Below are 20,588 nucleotides of genomic sequence, written 5' to 3'. Positions count from 1 at the left end.
AATGTTCATCCACAGTGTTTTGATATCAAGCCAAATTTAAATAATAACATTAAACTTTATTCCCTGTGTATTGGTTATTATTCTCAATGTAACAATAAATTGCTAATGTGTTCCCCTGTGTAATGGAAGCCGTCCCACAACAATAACGAATTGTAATGTCATTACTCATGCATTAGGTATCCTGCACAATTTAAGAATGAACTATATTGTAGTAACCCTGTGTATTGGTTATCATGGCCATTTTAAAACTTCTCAGTAAAAGTATTACACTTCTGTTATCAAGCTCATTATAACAATTAACTGCAACTTTATTCATCTGTGCATTTGTTACGAACTCCAATATTAGAGTTAATTGTACCATTATTCCCTGTGCATTGTTTCTCTTGCATAATTTAATAATTCCCTTTATCATTATCCCTGTGCATTGGTTATCAAGCACAAATTAACAATTGGTTATAATTTCTTCCCCTGTATATTAGCTATCATGTAGAATTTAATAGTTCACTGTAAATTAATTCACCCTGTGCATTAGTTATCAAACACTAGTTATTAATTAACTTTTACTTACCCTACCAATGTGTTCGTTATCTTGGGCAATTTAACAATTAACTGCAACTTTACTCCCCTAGATATCAGCTATCATGTTCAATTTGAAATTACTTGTCAATTTATTCGATTGGTTATCATGCTAACTTAGCAATGAACTTTATTACCTTTATTACCCCATGTGTTCATTGTCAAGCACCAATGAGCAATTAACAGTAAATGTGTCTCCCTGTGCATCACCCATCAAGCTCGATGAATTAACAGCAACTTTATTCCCTGTGGATTTGTGATTCAGCCAAATTTAACAAAATTAAATGTGACTCTATAACCTGTGGATTGGTTATCAAGTCCAAATTAACAACTAATAATAGCTTTATCTCCCAGTGTATGAGTTATCAAATGCAATTTAAAATTTAAGTGTAACATTATAACCAGGTATTCAGCATCACGTCAAATTTAACAATTGACTGTATGCTAACCCTAAGGGCTGAATTTTACCGTAGCGCCGCACTGCATGGCGGCATGCCTTCAAGTCGGCGGCTTTTGGACACGGAAGCGCCACTGCAGAGCCCCTGCGATATTACTCGCAAGGGCTCATTTAAATGGAGGAGGCCGAACGGCCACCCACCATGACGTAGAGGCGGCGGCGGCCGCTGCAACCTCACCAACAGCGCCCGGTGCCACCGCGCAGGCGCCGGCGCCATTTTTAAAGGGCTTCAAGCCTCGACATGACATTTAAATTTTTAAGGATAAAAGATGGTGTGAATGTAAGTGAACCACCCAATAACGTTCTCACTGTCTTCACACACGCTCCCACGGAAAGATCGATGGATTAATTGGACATCCCCCCCAAAAAAAACGTTTTGCCTGATCCCGACCTTTCCCCCCCCCCTCAACCCCCGACCTTGAGCTACTTTAAACCGTGGCCACTTCCCACCATCTCCTCAACCAATCAAAAGTCTTTTCCCCACTTCTCCCACCCCACCCTTGCGCATCAGTTGTCAAGATCAATTTAACAATTAAATGTAACTTTATTCCCTTGGATATTGGCTATCAATCCTGATTTCACACCTCACTGTGATGTAATTTTCCTGTGTACTGGTTATCATACCCGATATAACAATGAATTGTAACGGCATGACCGTGTGTATTATTTATCAAGACCAATTTTACCAATTTCTGTAACTTTCTACTATCTATATTGGTTATCCAGTCAAACTTACCTATTAACTCTAACCTTATTCCCCTGTGAATTGCTTATTAATTTAACTATCTAGCCTTGTACATGTTGCACTCTTATCAGGACCAATATAACAATTTACAATTTTTTTTAGCAAGTATATTTGCTCTTTTCACTGAAACAATTAACTGAAACTTTATTCCCCTGCATATCACAAATCAAGTACAATTTATAAATTGATAACATTATACCCTTGCGTGTTGGTTTCCATCACAGTTTCACGATTAACTGTAACTGTTCCCTGCACACTCGGTATGATGTCAAAATTAATAATATACTGTTGCTTATTGCACCATGCACTCATTTTCGATACCAGTTTAACAATTAACTGCAGTGTTACACCCCAGTGCATTGGTAATCAGGCTCAATTTAACATTTAATTGTTAATTTATTCCACTGTGCATTTGTTATCTACTCCAATATTAGAATTAATTGTAACTTTAATCCCTGTGCATATTTCTCCTACACAATTTAACAATTATCTTTGTCACTATCGCCTTGTACATTGGTTATCAACCACAATTTAACAATTCGCTACAACTTTCTTCCCCTCTGTATTCGTCATCAAGTCAAATTTAAACGTTCACTTTAACTTTATTTCCCCCATGAATTGGTTATGAAGTCCAATTTAGCAATTAACTATACCTTTATCATCTTCTGCATTGGTTATCAGGCACAAGTCACCATTTAACTGCTGATTTCCCCACCTGCATATTAGTTATCTTGTCTAATTTACCTGTACTCCTTTACTCCCCTGGATATCAGCTATCATGTTCAATTTGCAATTACTTGTAAATTTATTTCCTGGTTACTGGTTATCATATCTAATTTAGCAATGAACTGTATCTTTAGTACTCTGTATTCATTATCAAGCCCTAATTAACAACTGACAACACATGTATCCCTCCTTTGTATTGGTCATCAACCTCAATACAGGAATTATTCACAACTTTATCCACTGTGTATTTGTTATAAAGCTCAATTTAAAAGTTAAATGTGATGTTACCCCGAGTATTGTTGGACACATCCAATTTAACACTTAGTTGTAATGTTGTTCCCCTATATTGATAAACAAGCCCAATTTAGCCATTAATCATCAACTTGTAACCACATGTTTTCAAGACCAATTTGACAATTAACTAATTTTATTAACAAGTCGATTGGTATATCCAACAAAATGATTAGGTATAAATATATCTCCTTGTAGATCAGTTATCATTTATTTTCAGTACATGAATTAACTGCAGTTTTGTACACCATGCACTCATTATCAAGATGAATTTAACAATTAATGAATTTGCATTCGGCAGTGTATTCATTAAATTCCATTGAAAAATTAATTGTAGCTTATCCCCTTCATTTGGCTAATCATGTAAAATTTAACAATTAACTGTAACTTTATTCCCCCATGTATTGGTTATCAAACTAGATTGAGCAATTATACGTGACTTTATTCCCATGTATACTAGTTATGAAGCTCAATTTAACAATTAACTGTATCTCTATTTACATGTGCATTGATCACAAAGCTCAATTTAACAGTTAAATGTAGCATTGGGCTGAATTTTCTTGGGGTCTGCAGCAGCACCCTTTGAACTCAGTGCGGTGCCCACATTTAGCGGCCACTGCAGAGACGGCACAATATTAAACACGGGAGCTCATTAGCATCAAGGTGCTGAGCCTCCCCTCCCCCCCATCCCCCCGGATATCACATGGGGAGAGGCTGGACATTCGGTGCAGTGGGGAACCCTTCGACAACTGTGCAGCAGGTGCTGGGGCCCTATTTTAAGATCCCCAGCACTTGCTTCCTGACAGCTGTCAAATAATACTTACCTGGATGTTGACGAGTGGGGCTGCTGTCAATCTGATAGCAAAGCAGGAAGCGCTGCAGAAATCCAGCAGGTCAGGCAGCATCTGGGGAGAGAGAAGCAGAGTTAAATATCCAAGTTCACAGACCTGAAAGTTAACTCTACTTCACTCTTCACAAATGCTGCCTGACCTGCTGAGTGACCCCAGCACTTTCTGCTTTGCTGCCATATACTTACCCTGCTATGTCCCAGGGTCCTGTGAAGTTGTGATCCTCTTCTGCCACTCAAGTCTAACATTCCTTCTTGTAGGCATGCTGCACATGGGTGAATAATCTCAAATTTGCTCATTCCAGGACGTGAGATCTAAATACACCATAAAAAGTATTACAGAGGTTTAGAGAGAACACACTGACACAAATGGAAATGTACGGGTGTCACAGCAATGTAAATACATCTTTCACTAAATGTTCCTCACGAACACGTGTGTTCTTTTCTCTGTGGGAATGATGTGTGCCAGCATGTAACGCCAATGTCACATTCCTTTGCACTGTTGGCCCTTCAGAAGAGCCAACGTATGCAATAATATCATTGATATGCCACCATTACTCATGAGCGTCTCCACGGATGCAGTGACATGGACATTGGCTCAATCTGCTGCTGCCTCTAATGGTTTACACAGGGATGCTGCGAGGGTGATGTGTGGCTTGCAGAGCTCTTGTTGGTTCCTATGGCACAGACAGCCTTTGTCTGATAAGCCACTTCCGTACATATCTACCTCACTGCTAGGTCTGGGGGCCATCTGTCCTCCCATGTGTCTTTCATATTGTAGGTTCTCAGCATCCTCATAGTCCGAGGAAGAATCCTGTTGACGTCTCTCCTCATCATACCAGGCCTATTGGGTGCATAGCTGCGCAGAGCAGCAAAGAAAGGAGCTGGCCTTTTCAGCCCTTAGTACAGGGCATCACCCTATCCATACAGGCATTGGAGGCACTCTTTCAGCATGCTGATCTCCAGCTCAATGCTGGCTCGTGCAGCTCAGTGGCTGGCATTGTATCTCTCCTCTGCAGCAGTGGTGGAGTCTCTCACTGGTGTCAGGAGCCAATGCAAAGGATGTCCCTTATCTCCAAGAAGCCACCCTCCATCTGAGCCAGTTCAGTAAACGGTGGCAGCCGGGACTGGCGCAAGACCCAGGTGTCATGACAGGTGCCTGAGAATCAGTCACACGTTCAATGCAAGCATCTACAGTGTTCACATACCAGCTTCACCTAGATTGAGAGGACTCCTTTAATGGTGATGTCTGCAGGTGGTAACCTGGCAGTGGGCCTGATGGCCACATAAGTGCAGTCTATGAACATTACAACCTATGGTTCTCCAGCAATGCTGCCAGAACCAATGGCCCTTTGGGCCTGGCTGTGAGAGTCCGTCCTGAAGCGGACATCCTCACTGGTCCTCCGGTGAAGGGCATTGGTGACCTCCATGATGCAGTGGTGCACTGCTGACTGTGTGACCCCACAAAGGTCTCTGGTGGGCCCCTTAAAGGCTGCAGAGGTGTCAGGCTTGAGAACCGCTGCCACTATGAGCAACAAAGGTGTGGGATGTCCACCGGAACCCATGGGCTGCAGGTCATCCTTGAGCAGGGCACAGAGACGTGTCACCACCCTATCTATATGTGCAATCTTCTCTGACACTGGTGCTCTGACATCCGATGGCATGTCATGTGGGGCCTGTAGATATTGTTGATATTGCCTCTGGTGCATATAGATCCTCACAAGCAGATGAGCACACAATGTAGGATGAGCCAGAGCTATTGCCATGTGATAAATAAAGTTGAACCCTCCAAGTATTCGAAGGTTCCTAACAGGGCATGGATTGAATTTGACGGGTACATCAGCTGCTTTCCTATATCATCTATGTGGCGTGCCATGGCATTTCATATCTTGGCCAACACTCAGAGTGGCACAACATGACCAGATCAAGATCCGACCAGCTGAATTGATTGCCCCCCTTCATCCATTAAACCTTAATGCTCCTGTCCTTTCTGGCACCCTCACCACACACAGGGTGCCTATTGTGCCATTGCCCCCTCACAAACACAGAGTGTACACAGTTAATGGAGGGATGATTCATGGTACCTCCCTTCATGCCAGCAGAGTTTTCCCTCCAGTAATCCCAGACCTCCTTCCTTTCAGAATGCAGCGTGCAACCCCCGTTTATCCCCCGCTCCTTCCTTTAGGAATGCAGAGTTAGACCCCTGTGTATCCCCCTCCCTCTTCTCTTTAAGAATGCAGAGTTGGACCCCTGTGTATCCACGACAGCCTTTCGCTTAAAAATGCAGAGTTAAACCCCTGCATATCCCCCCTCCCTCCTCCATTTAAGAATGCAGAGTTAGACCCCTGTGTATCCCCCCTCCCTCTTCCCTTTAAGAATGCAGAGCTAGACTCCTGCGTATCCCCCCTCCCTCCACCCTTTAGGAATGCAGAGTAGACCCCTGTGTATCCTCCCACTCCTCCCTTTAGGAATGCAGAGTTAGACCCCTGTGTATCTCCCCCTCCTCACTTTAAGAATGAAGAGTTAAATCCCTGCATATCCCCCCTCCTTCCTCCCTTTAGGAAAGCAGAGTTAGACCCCTGGATATCCCCCATTCTCCCTTTAGGAAGGCAGAGTTTTACCACTGTGTGGATCCCCTCCCTTCCATAATGCAGAGTGAGGACCCACTGGCTTTTAGATCATGAATGGGACAGCACGTGATGGCTGCCCGTTTAATGAAAAATCTGGCAGTGTCAGTGGAGAGGCAGCGGGCTGCATAATCAGCATAGGTAAGTGATCATTACCATATGTTGATTGTGGTGCTGCCGGAGTGCCGTGGGGGGCCGCACCGAGGTCCCGCTGCCACCGGTAAAATGCAGCGGGCCCGTCGCGATGTCATGGGTCATAGCTGCCTCTCCCCACAGCATTTTAGCGGCCCCTGCACCGCGATCCATGGCATCGAGGGACTGATAAAATTCAGCCCATTATGTACTGTGCATTTGTTTTCAAGTGCAATTTCACAGTTAACTGTAACTTTATTCCTGTGTGCATTGAATATCATTTCAACATGAACGATTAACTATAGCTGTTCACCACTATGCACTCTTTATCATGAGCAATTCAACTATTAACTGCATATCATGCCAATATTAAGATTTAACTATAGCTCTGCACACCAGTAGCCTCATTATCTTGACAGATTTAACAATTAACTAATTTTAATTAACTAGATTAAGCTAAACATCAAGATCCATCCCCCAGACCACAAAGGCAAGAAGGTCTAGAAACGTCTCCACGTCTCAACGCTCCAATAGGCAGTCATGAAGGAATCTGTCTCAGAGTAACTCGAAAGCCCTCTGTGTACAGTGAAAGTAGACAGTCATTGCATCAAGGATGACTGGGCGACCTTCAGGGATATAGTGTACTCCACTGCTAATTTGGCAGCAGTGACCATAAGGATTTAGCATAGTTATGGAAAAGGGCAAAGATAGTGCAAGAGTAAATTTTTCAATTGGGAAAAGTCCAATTTTGCTAAGCTGACGTGTGATACTGCAAAGGTGGACTGGAAACATTGAATTGAAGGTAAATCAGTGTCAGAACAGTGGAAGGCATTCAAGGAGGAGATAGACCGGATTCAGAAAAAAATATGTTTTCTCAGACAAAAAGGGTTGGACTGTGAAATCTAGACCCTCCTGGATGTAAAAGTGCATACAGCGTAGGATAACTAGCATGGATTTGTTAAGGGAATACCGTGTCTGACTGCATTTATTGGATTTTTTGAGGTGGTAATAAGGATGGTCAACGAGTGCAGCGAGTTTGTTTATCAAGAGTTTTGACAAGCTTCCACGTGATAGACTGGCCAGATAAGTAAAAGCCTATGCTATCTGAGGGCAAGTGGCAAGTTGGATTTAAAATTGGCTTCAATAGGGTTCTGCAGGACTGTGTTCCCTTGCCTTTCATGGTGTACAACAATGATTTAGACTTAAATATAGGAGACGTGATTACAAAGTCTGCAATGATACAAAAATTGATCATATGGTTGATAGTAAGGAAGAAAGCTATGGACTGCAGGAAGATATCAATGGACTGGCCAGCTGGAGAAAAAAGTGTCAAATGGAATTCAGTCTGGAGAAGTGTGAGGTATGTATTTGGGGAGGGTAAAAAAGACAAGGTCATGCACAATGAATTGCAGGATGCTGAGAGATGCCGAGGAACAGAGGGCCTGCCAACAGACCCCTGAATGTAGCAGAGGACAGGTAAGCATACAGGATACTTCCCCATATTAGCAGAGGTATAGAATATACTCTCTTTCTCTCTCTCAATCCCTGTTGCTTTATTTCACTCTCCCTTTTCTCTCTATCTCTGCCTATCTCTATCTCTGTCTGATACTTCTTGGCCCGTGTTTGTCTCCATGTCAGCTACTGTATGTGGTTAGAACATAAGAACATAAGAAGTAGGAGCAGGAGTAGGCCATTCAACCCCTCAAGCCTGCCCCACTATTCAGTAAGATCATGGCTGATCTGTTACAGGCCTCAACTCCTCTTTCGGGCCTGCTCTGCATAATCCTCGATTCCCCGAGATTTCAAAAATCTATCTACCTCCTCCTTAAATACATTTAGTGACCTAGCCTCCACAAGTCTCTGAGGTACAGAATTCCAGAGATTCACCACTGTCTGAGAGAAGAAATTCCTTCACATCACAGTTTGTGTGACCCCTTATTCTGTAACAATGTCCCCTAGTTTGAGATTCCCTCACCAGTGGAAACATATTCTCAACATCTACCCTGTCAAGCCCCCTTAGAATCTTATATGTTTCAAAAAGATCACCTCTCATTCTTCTAAACTCCAATGAATAAAGGCCGAACCTGTTTAGCCATTCTTGATAAGACAACCCCTTCATCCCAGGAATCAACCGAGTGAACTTTTTCTGAACTGCCTCCAATGCTAGTATATTCTTTCGTTAAATACGGGACCAAAACTGTATGCAATACTCTCGGTGTGGCCTCACCCACACCCTGTACAGTTGTAACAAGACTTCCCTATTTTTAAACTCTCACCCCCACCCCCCTAGCAATAAAGGACAAAATTCCAATTACCTTCCCAATTACTTGCTGTACCTGCATGCTAACTTTTTGCGTTTCCTGAACAAGAACACCCAGATCCCTCTGTACTGCAGTATTTTGTAGTCTCTCTCCATCTAAATAATAATCTGCCTTTTTATTCTGCCCACCAAAGTGGATGACCTCACACTTTCCCACATTGAACTCCATCTGCCAAGTTTGGCTCACTCACTTAACCTATCTATATCCCTTTGCACATTCTTTGTATCCTCATCACAACATGCCTTCCCACCTATTTTTGTATCATCAGCAAATTTAGATACACGACAATCTGTCCCTTCATCCAAGTCATTAATATTGATAGTAAATAGTTGAGGCCCTGGGACCGATCCTTGTGGCACCCCACTAGATACGGATTTCCAACCTGAAAAAAACCCATTAATCCCGGCTCTCTGTCTTCTGTATGTTAGCCAATCCTCAATTCATGCCAACACATTACCCCCAATACCCTGAGTTCTTATTTTGTGCAATAACCTTTTCTGTGGCACCTTATCGAAAGCCTTTTGAAAATCCAAATACACATCTACCAGTTCCCCTTTATTCACTCTGCTTGTTCTATCCTCAAAGAGCTCGAACAAATTTGTCAAACATGATTTCCCTTTCGTAAAACCATGTTGACTCTGTTTGATTGCATTATGTTTTTCTAAACGTCCTGCTATTTCTTCCTTAAGAATGGACTCTAGCATTTTCCCAATGACAGATGTTAAGCTAACTGGTCTATAGATTCCTGACTTCCTGTCTCCCTCCTTTCTTGAATCGGGCAGTTTTCCAATCCGCTGGTACCTTACTGGAATCCAATGAGTTTTGCTATATTACAACCAATGCCTCCACTATCTCTGCAGCCATTTCTTTTAAAACCCTTGGATGCAGGCCATCAGATTCTGGTGACTTGTCTGCCTTTAGTCCCATCAGTTTGTCAAGCACCTTTTCCCTCGTGATAGAGATTGTTACAAGTTCCTCCCTCCCAATTACATCTTGCTCATCTATTATTGTTGGGATGTTTATAGCATCCTCCACCGTGAAGACCGATGCAAAATATTGGTCTAAATTATCTGCCGTTTCCCTGTTCCATGTTATTAATTCCCCAGTCTCATCCTCTGAGGGTCCCACACTTACTTTAGCTACTCTCTTCCTTTTTATATATCCGTAGAAGTTCTTGCTGTTTGCTTTCATATTTTTTGCCAATTTACTCTCACAATCAATTTTCTCCCTCTTTATTAGTTTTTTAATCATCCGCTGCCAGTTCCTAAAAAATTCCCAATCCTTTGGCCTACCACGAGCTTTTGCCACTTTGTATGCCTTTGCCTTTGATTTGATACTTTCCTTAACTTCCTTTGTTATCCATGCATGGTTCATCGTTCTCATCGAGTCTTTCCTTCTGACCAGAATAAATGTTTGCTGAGTATTATGAAATATCTGCTTAAAAGTCTGCCACTGCTCATCTACTGACTTTCCTTTTAGTCTATTTTCCCAGCCTGCTTCAGACAACTCTTTCCTTATACCTCTGTAATTGCGCTTGTTTAAGTTGAAGACACTGGTTTGAGACCCGAGTTGCTCACCAACAAACTGAATTTGAAATTCTACCATGTTATGATCGCTTCCCCGTAGAGCATCCTTAACTACGAGATCTCTTATTAATCCTACCTCATTTCACAATACCAAATCTAAAATAGCCTGTTCCTGGGTAAATTCTGCAACACATAGTTTTAAGAAACAATCCCTGATGCACTCTACAAATTCGTCTTCCATGTTACCCTTGCCAATTTGATTTGTCCAGTCTATATGCAGATTAAAATCACCCATGATAATTGTAATGCCCTTCTTACACGCCTCCATTATTTCCTGATTAATACTTTGTCCTACAGAGAGGCAACTCCTTGGGGGCCTATAGACCACTCCCACCCGTGATTTCTTTCCCTTACTGTTCCTTATTAAAACCCAAACTGATTCTACATCACGATCTATTACACCGATATCATTACTCACAACTGCACTGATCCCTTCCTTTAATAACAAAGCTACCCCACCTCTTTTCCTTTCTGCCTATTCTTTCAGAACGTCAAATATCCTTGAACATTGAGATTCCAGTCCTGGTCACCTGCAACCACGTCTCTGTGATAGCTATCAAATCATATTCGTTTAGTTCGATTTGAGCCGTCAGCTTGTTGATATTGTTACAAAAGCTACGTGCTTTCAGATAAAGAGCCTGAAGCTATGACTTTTTACCAATAATAAACTGTGTTCTCTGCCAGAGTGTTAATATCCCTGAGGTCAGTCGGAATATTTTACAGTTTGCAGTGTATCCCTGGTGGCGGGGAATGGTGTACAAGCTGTCTCAATGTGTGTTTTAATATTAACATATCTCACTGGCACCACAGGGGAGAGTGCGCCATAAAGAAAATGAGACTGGATTGAGTTCTGATGCTGGAAATCCTTCAGTTATTCCCACCATTTAATGTTTTTTACCATTCGAGTAAAGGGATATTTCACTACATTGTTCAACTGTTCTCTGAACTTAGTCTGGGTCACGGCATAAATACAAGTGTTTGTGCAGCAGCTCAAGAGCTCAAGCATGAATCCAATTTCTTGTACAAAGTGAGGTAGAAGTACAGACATATACCCCAACCAGTTCATTCGGGTCCATATAGAATTCACCATGAAGACTGACCATAAAAATATGAAATTTGCTGAGATAGCAAATAGCAAAATGATGGATTTTCTCCGGCTGTCCATCTCTGGGTCTCTGGGACTCTTCCCACTGCTGTTACTTCGGACTCTCCTGCGACCTCTGCTGGTCACTAAAATGTGTCTGACGGTCAAAGCATTGAAGATCAGAATTAGAATAAATGGGACCCCTGGGGTTAGAATGAAATGAAGGAACTCGATAGTTCCCCAGACTGGTGACTCTAGCACATCGATTGTTACAGCACAAAACCAGGGGTTGTTCGTAAGCCAGTATATAAATGTTAATATAAAATACCAAGTGATGTCCTTTAAACAACTCAGCACAGTTACTGTTCCCAGAACCACAGCTGCCGTTTTTGCAGTGCAATATTTAGTTTTCAACTTCTGGCAACAAATGGCCACAAATCGATCAAAGGTGAAAGTGACGGTGAACCAAACAGAACAGTCTGTGGCTGCATAAAGTAGGACGGCATGAATGTTACACACAGGAATGGAATACACGAAAAAGAACTGTTCCTGATAAACAATTGGGATTTGCCTCAATATTAGGTCGATGATAATGACCAGTAGGTCAGCTGCTGCCATAGCCACGAGGTAGCGGGTGGTACATTTGGAGAGTCTGCACTTTCCCTGAGACAGGATCACTATTGTGATCAAGATAACTATGAGAAAGGGAAAGAAACAGAAAAATTATACATCAGGCTGAGGGCAAAGTTACCAGTTTGATGGAATAATTACAGTGATTTGCAAACGTGTTACCATATGCTTTGATATAGTGAAATGATTGTACAGGGATTACCATTTAAGCAAATCAAGCATTAAATGGAAATCAATTTTTGGAATGCAATAACTCATGATCAGATACATTTTATAAGAGATCAGATAAAGGTCTCTGCTGAGCAGACAATTTCTTATATGTTCCAGTATAAGGAGGTGAGTACTACAGCAAATAATAAAGACCACAAGAATAAGAGGCAATTTGATTGAAACATATAAGATCCTGAGAAGTCTTGACAGGGTGGATGTGGAAAGGATGTTTCCCCTTGTGGCAGAATCTAGAACTAGGGGTCACTGTTTAAAAATAAGGGATTGCCCATTTAAGACAGAGATGTGGAGAATTTTTTTCTCTCAGAAGATTGTGAGTCTTTGCAACTCTCTTCCTCAAAAGGCAGTGGAAGCAGAGTCTTTAAATATTTTTAAGGCAGAGGTAGGTAGATTCTTGATAAGCGGGGGGTGCAAGGTTATCGAGGGTAGGTGGGTGTTGGAGAATTTTCTGAGCTTTGCTAATTATTACTTAACTTTGTAGAAATAGAAAAACAGGACACAGCTTTTGGCTAATCTAACCACAACCAATGGTCATAAATTGTAGACAGAGCAGCTAACCACAATCAGACATTACGGCCAGATATGGTGTCTGGAGTAGGCATTGAATTAAGGAACTAGCTTGTTATTGTTGAAACTGATGTTTCGCCTACCTCGGACCCTGCAAGGTGCACCGTTACGTAGGCAGTCTTTTGGGTGCATATCTAATTGTGAAACTGTTAGCTCTGCCTTTTTTATACTATATAAGTCCACGGCGATCTGTAGCTCTTTGGGAGTAGCGCTGGACCGCATTTAGGTAAGGTGTGCTGCCCCATGATATCATGCAATAAAGTGTTTGTTCTCAACGTCTGAGTCCGGAGAATTTGTTCAACAATTGGGCACAATCTGGATTTTCTCTAACAGTTTGGTGTAGTCGGTAGGGTCCCTGAGTTCACGGGATCCAAAAGAACCTAGTGAAAAAAACTAATCGACAGGAGCAGGGGTAAGTCAACTTTTCTGCGACCCTCGTGTCTCAATCACCCAGCCTGAGCCAGAATTAAGAGGGCGACTGGGCCCCACGTGAAGGCCAGATAACTGGGAGAGGGGGACTAAAGGGGTCAAGGAAGAATTGGCTGAAACCTGATCAGAAAATATCTAAAATTCCGCGAAGGGAAGTTGAAAAGGAGATATGTAGAAAATCCAGTAAAATGTGGCGAATTTAGTGTAGTAGTAGTACCAAATTCCGGGAATTTGGTTATCCTAATTTGAGTTTGCATGAGCTGTTCCTCCACCGGGTGGAGTAAAGAGGCTGTGGGACAAAAGGAGTTAGGACAACCGTCTGGGACGGTGAACGACTGGGGATGAAACTAAACTACCAAATTGACCCGACAGGCACGTGATCGTTGCTCCTGAGTACACGAGCCGGAATCTGGCCCTCGAGAGAGAGGCTGTGGGATGGAGGGAGAATGAAAGAGCGTTGGCCTGAGAGACAGGGGTGTGCCGGTTAGCTGACCTTGAGAATTTAACATTAACTGCACCTGTTCGTATCCTTGTGTCTATTCGTTTTGTTGTGTCTTGTTTGTTTTCCTTTGTTTTAATGCTACTTGATTCATAGAAAAGAACTCGTAAATTTAGAAGGTTTTGAGAAAGTAGAAGTAAGAGTGGACTCAACGGCTTCCAAGAAGGAAGGGTTGCCCCCGGAGACAAGTAAGCCATGTCCTCTGGAGAAAGGCGACCCACGTCCGTTTGCCCCCTCGAAGGAGACGCAGAAGCGCCACGGTAAATATATGTTTTAAAGATAGGTATGTTTTAGAGTAAAACAAGTAACTGTGTCTTTGATTCGACTGTGAGAATGTCGGAAGCTTCCGCGAATGAAATGAATATCTGGGAAGAACAGCTTGTATTCTGTAGAACTGACTGTCGTTAACTCTTTGTTGTCTGGTCTTAATGTTAAAAGCATGAGTCTATTAAGTTGTTTGGAATTGAATGAGTGTGAAAAGTGATTGTTCAGTGTGTTCATTTCGATTTAAGATTGTGCACCCAGGAATGGGATATAAAATTGAATTATATTTTAAGTTAAAGTTTTATTTTTAGTTGGTTTTGCAACTGTGAAAAGGCAATGAACAATTTTCTGAGGGACAAGCTTCAGCCTTGAAGGTCTGAAGATGTCTGGCAGAAATCTAATTTGGGGTTTGGAACATTGTTTTAATTGGAAACTCTGCTATTGTTTTATTTTACAGTCTAAATTTGAAGACATGTTTTACTGACTGTTATATTGTTTTAAGGGAAAGAAAGGAATGAAAAGGAGGTATAGGAAAGATTCTGTCTGTTTAAAAAGATTAAAAGTTTGTGTAAGGACCTAGTGTTAAGTCTTTTGTTGTAAGAATGTTAAATAACTTTTTCTTTAGTTTTTGGTTTTATTACAGTTATTTGAAAAGGCGCCTGAAGAAAGAGCAAGAAAATGATGTAATTTACCTATCTTTTAAAATAAGCACGTGCTATTCTGTTCTGTTATGTGTAGTTAATAAGTATTATAAGTTAATAAGTCTGAATTGAATTAATACTTTAAGGTTAATTGACCTGTTTAAGTTGAAGAACTGGAAATGTCATTTGCAACCACAATGTCGAGTTTTGGAGGAGTCTTAAGTTCCGGACAGAGGACTCACTCATATAACATCGGCAGTTTTGATTTTTAAATATTATTGCAATGAATTGGAATTGGAATCATCTTTGTCATAACATTCCTTGGATTAGGAATCTCTTACAAGAGATACAAAAAGTTTGGAAATGATTGGAGTTTAATCTAATTTGCTGTCTTTCCTGATGGAGATGCTTTCCTTTGAAGTTGAAAAATGTTACACATGATTTTGTTGTTTTTAAACCCTAAGGATACCAAAAGGATTGAAAAGGTTTAAAATAGATAGTTCTTTTCGATCAGAAAAGAAAGGTTTCGTAAAGTGACGTAGCTGAGAATGTTTTGCTCCGCCCCCTTGGAGACAAACAAAGAACTTAACCTGCCGTAGCTTTTTGCATTGCTGAGAGTCAAATTCATACATATTGGACATTGCCAAATTTTACATTTCTAATAGACAGATAGAATTGGACAAATTAACCCATTGGGCTCAGGGGCAGAGCCACAATGGATTCTTTTTAAGCAGGTGACGGCAGGTTCCAAGGCCACATGAGAACTGATGCCACAACAAGAGATCCAGCAGCTTTGAGAATTTAAAACTTAATTGCAGACATCAAATATCACAGCATCTTTATCAATAAGACAAAATGCTTGAGAAGGAAAGATAGTTGCAAACACTTCTGTCCTTAACGTACAAAAAGTACAACCAAGTCTGGGCATAAGAAATTGGAATCAATAAACAAAATTTAATTGATATGAGCGGTTATTTTAAAGCACTAAAAGGGAAATTTATCTGATATTTAAGAGGACAATCAAAGTTTTAGAAAATAACAAATCAGTGGTTTACTGTGTTGGACATTAGCAATGGGTTCTGGTCCATACAGTTGGCACAAGATTGTCAAAATAAATTTGCATTTATGCTCAAGGGACAACAGTACATCTGGACGTGTCTCTCCCAGGGATTTTATAATAATCCATCGATATTCCACCTTCCTTCAGAAGGTTAGAGTGAAAGTTAAACTGAAAATGGCACCGATAATGAAGGAAAACGTTTCTTATTTGGGAATAATAACACAGGAAAAGCATGAGACAGAGCAAAAGTGAGTGCAGACAATCCTCGAACTCCCCTAGCGCAAGATATTAAAGCTCTAAAAAAAAAAGGACTGTTCCTATTTCTGGTTATGAGATTAAACAGACAAGAAGCACCAACCCCCACGGTTAACCCCACATCCGAATTACCGACGAGTAAGGTTACGACCCAACAGCCACAAGTGACTGGTCTCCCTTGCCCGGTCTTGACTACAGGACTAGAAAATGGACTTGCGATAATAAAAACTAATAAAATTGTATATGATAATGTAAAGCTTGAGTTGGTACCGGTAATATTGATTTTCTCAGATATCCAGCTGCCTGACTGGTGCCCTGAGAAGACCCGAGAGTTGTACAAGGTATTACTGTAACAATTGTTGAGACAGGAATTTGGTAATGAGAAAATGATAAAAAGATTACATAAAATACAATGATATGTTACCCTATGTTATGGAAATTGGAAAAGAGGTAATTGGAACAACATTGTCCATTGTCTGAGTGTAGTCTGGAAAACCAGGTGATCATATGTCCTCATCCTATAGATAAATTGGCAGAAACAAAATGTGGATTTAATACCACTATAAATTGCACCATGGAGACTAGGAAAGCATTGTCAGGACTAACCCATGTGGCCTATATGGGAAAGGGGAGATATTGCTTAACCACCACAGCGAAGGAGTACCAGTATGGACATAAACGGACTTGTCCGGTGAGCAACAGTACATTTTGGTTCAACCCACAAATACCAACCCGAGTAGGGAAAATGGAGTTGGTAGAGATACATAAACAAAAGACAGAAACGATAACTGTGACAGAAAGTATTAAGGAGGATTTGACAAATTACCTCCGGGACTATGAACATACTATTCAGCCATTGCCCACACGCTTGGGTAAAGAGAGACAGCAGCTAGAAGTCATTGCTGTAGTGTACTACAATCTGGAACAACAGTCGAAGATGCTACAAGATGAGATTGACAAGATAAATGATTCTACCTGGCAGGAGGACTTATGGAACTGGGGGTCAGACGTGCAGATACACCCCTGGTTTAGAATTATCTCCCGTGTCCTGATAGTGGTTTTGGGTATCATGGTGTTAGATGTGACATACTTAATTTGGCAATTTAAGAAATTAATTAGGCAATGCAAGAGGATGTATGAACACAGGTTGGACAGCTACCCGAAAAGCAATTAGTGTTCGAACTTGCTCTGTAAAAGGAGGGACAATTAGTTATGCCATAAAAGGGGTAATTGTATAACCTTTTCAGATATACTTAAAGTGAGCAAATGAATGATCAATGTACTTTATGAAATTGTATTATGTTTGTACAATCGATTATTTAACAGTGATGCTTAATTGAGATGGTAAATGTACAAGTGTACCACCTTTTATGTTTGAAACAAGTATTTGAAGCCCCTGCAAAACTTATGCCTTTACATAGTTCCCGCTGCCCCCTTGTGATATAAGCAGGCGACGTATTGAGTGCGACCCCTCCGGGTGTTGAAGGCTGTTTCTACACAAATAGAGACCATTAAAGGCACCTAGGTGGGATCAAGGGAAGGATTCTTAAAAGGGTTGTAGAAGAGTCAAGAGGGGACTGTGAGAACAGAATTTTAGAATTTTAAGAACAGAGTTTATGGGGACATTTAAGCTGAGATTAATCAATCATGTATTGCTAGCTTGGCCTTGCGGCTGGTACAGCGTGATGCTCGGAAAGATATTATGCTTCAATGACTACTTTAAATACATCTCCCCTCCACATACGATGATATTGTGTTATCATGGTATGATAAAAGGAGGGATTGTTGGAGAATTTTCTGAGCTTTGCTAATTATTACTTAACTTTGTAGAAATAGAAAAACAGGACACAGCTTTTGGCTAATCTAACCACAACCAATGGTCATAAATTGTAGACAGAGCAGCTAACCACAATCAGACATTACGGCCAGATATGGTGTCTGGAGTAGGCATTCAATTAAGGAACTAGCTTGTTATTGTTGAAACTGATGTTTCACTGACCTCTGACCCTGCATGGTGCACCGTTACGTAGGCAGTCTTGTGGGTGCATATCTAATTGTGAAACTGTTAGCTCTGCCATTTTTATACTATATAAGTCCACGGCGATCTGTAGCTCTTTGGGAGTAGCACTGGACCGCATTTAGGTAAGGTGTGCTGCCCCATGATATCATGCAATAAAGTGTTTGTTCTCAACGTCTGAGTCTGGAGAATTTGTTCAACAATTGGGCACAATCTGGATTTTCTCTAACAGTGGGATAGTGAAGTTGAGGTGACAATCAGATGAGCCATGATCTTATTGAATGGCGAAGCAGGCTCGAGGGTTCGAGTGGCCTACTCCTGCTCCTAATTCATATGTTTGTATGTTCAGTTGTGGGAAATATAACAGAGCTCAGTGACTGTAGATTAGTCTGAGGGAATCAGCCCAGGTTTCTGCCCCCGGTCATTACACAGTAACTCTGGGTTAGTGTGGGGGAATCAGCGAAGTTTCCTGTTCCTGCTTGTTAAACAGTGGCCCTGGTTCATAATCAGGGTATCAGCCCAGGTTCTTGTCCCTGATTGTGGCATAGTAATCCTGTTTTCATGTGGGGGAACCACCGCAGGTTCATGCTCCTGACCATTACCCAAGGACCCTGTGCTACAGAGGGAGAATCAGACTAAATCTGAACTGCTGGGCGATCCTTTGTAATGAGGGGACATCAGGTTGCTCCCGTATGTGTGGATGTACCATGCAGATGGGTTTTGTCGGGTGTAACAGTGCTGATGTAACATGACTTCATTCTGTCAGTTCAGAAATGGGTTTAGAACAGGCGGCCAATGCAGCGCCACACATTTCTCGCCACTGCCCCAGATGAATAGACACCTCAGAAAGCGGGAGCTGAGTTGCAGAATGAAGCAGCTCATGGAGCGTCGACGGGATCAAACTTGGCTGTGATGTCCCCTGTGAGCACCGGAGTCCCTGTATGGATCTGAAATCCTGCCAAAAGGCTACAAGCCCAGGAAAGGAGTGGGAAAACTGTTTAATGATAAATCATTGATATCATTGTGCTTTCTCACTCAACTAACGACGCCATTGTTTATTGAAAATGGAACCAGGAAACTAATTACTTATGATAACCAGATCCATAAGCCCATTTGTTGTCCATGCAAAAGCCGATGTTTCAATGTAATTATTTCAATGCAAATACTTTCTATAATAATGTTCAATAATTTAATATAGCCCATTAATATTGCTGATGGGGGAGTTCTGAGAAATTATCCGCATGGCACTAAGAGGGCTAATGTTATTCAGTGATAATTGGATCGGTTTCCAAAGACAATAAGACAATAATCTACCAAAGTGATTCCAATATTCACAGTACGGAACTTCCGATCAGATAGAAACAGTTACAGTAAAGGAGAGGAGGACATGATAGAAACTTAACTGTTGGAATGACTGAGAGATTTCACCTTTGACAGGCAGGACGAAATTCATTATTTTAACACAATGAGTGGAAATTAAAACACTGACAAATCAATGATAAAATCTCCTTATTTTTGGAAGTTAATTCTGTCTTGTTATGATTTCAAACCATCTAGGAAAAATAATTTGCCGTGAAGGAGGAGTTTGTGGAAAGTAGAGTGTACGGCTGGATTCTGAGTCATTAGAGGGAAATAATCCAAACTTTATCTGAAATCTATATGGCCAGATGGGTTTCTAAAAGTGGTATGATTATCTGATTCGATCTGAATCGAATTTCAGATTTTTAATCTGCACTGGGGCTCGCAGACTCTTTTAACATTGAAAGAATCTATCAGCTGGAGAAATGGTGCAAGTGAGGATATGCTGGTCACTGAACTCAGAACAATAGGCTACTGTGTAATAACTAAATCAAGGAAAATTAAGGTAACATTACACCCAGAGCAAAAGAAGTCCACTGAATTAAAGTAATATCTGGATCTAAAATGATGAGAGGAGTAATACAAAGAAACAAGATTTATATAATTAACAGCTGGATAGACAGACCTACCTGGAGCACCAATGGCAGAAAAGAGATGCGACTGGAAATGGCAAGAACAGTAATAAAGTGAAACATGGGTTATGTCATTAATAATTCGTTAAACAGAGACGTACCAGGAACACCAGCAGCAGCAAGGATGGGATAGTAAATCTTCTGTGCCTCATAGAGGAAATGTTCTATCTGAAGCTCTACCTGGTGTTCCAATGTCTTGTCCATTCTTTCCCTCCCCGTAGAGCCTCTGATCCCTGTTCATGCCAGATGCGATGCTCTCACTGTCGATTCACACATTTAAAGCATTCCTTAATTAATAGAAGAGCGAAACCCTCCCGTGACTCTATTGGCGTCCATGGAGACGCACAATTATTAGTTACTGAACAAACATGTTTGGTAAGTTACATGTTTTGTACCTTCACATCGATCTAACCAGATCTGAAACTAAACTCATGAAATCACAGCATGCATTTCTCAAGGCATCAGGAAAATAATATGGGCGAGACTCCACTGGGTGTGGTTATAGACATCTGGAGAGGACATAGAGAGTGAGAGAAAGAGCGATAGAAAGGGCTGGAAAGGGACATGGAGTGAGAGAGGGACTGACATGCAGAGAGGCAGATAGAGAGGAAGCAA

The 20,588-nt window shown here is 41.3% G+C and overlaps 1 protein-coding gene across 1 annotated transcript; it reads right to left on the bottom strand.

Moving 5' to 3' along the window:
* Positions 1-11,179: 11,179 nt before the first annotated feature.
* On the bottom strand, positions 11,180-20,177 carry LOC137350413 (probable G-protein coupled receptor 139). Its single transcript, XM_068015076.1, has 2 exons — positions 20,075-20,177; positions 11,180-12,087 (listed from the first exon to the last, which is right to left on the bottom strand). The coding sequence occupies exons 1-2, from the start codon at positions 20,175-20,177 to the stop codon at positions 11,180-11,182; spliced, it is 1,011 nt and encodes a 336-aa protein (XP_067871177.1).
* Between the last annotated feature and the right edge of the window lie 411 nt (positions 20,178-20,588).

Source organism: Heterodontus francisci, chromosome 35, assembly GCF_036365525.1.
Source record: "Heterodontus francisci isolate sHetFra1 chromosome 35, sHetFra1.hap1, whole genome shotgun sequence".
Lineage (NCBI taxonomy): Eukaryota > Metazoa > Chordata > Chondrichthyes > Heterodontiformes > Heterodontidae > Heterodontus > Heterodontus francisci.
The sequence above is the reverse complement of the archived record's forward strand: the minus strand, read 5'-3'. Positions and strand labels throughout refer to the sequence as shown.

Excerpts from the sequence above, each read along its gene's own strand:
- LOC137350413 (XM_068015076.1), bottom strand. The coding sequence starts at position 20,177 with ATGGACAAGACATTGGAACACCAGGTAGAGCTTCAGATAGAACATTTC. Across the intron at positions 12,088-20,074 it reads TGCTGCTGCTGGTGTTCCTG|TTATCTTGATCACAATAGTG; the intron begins GTACGTCTCTGT and ends CCTTTCTCATAG.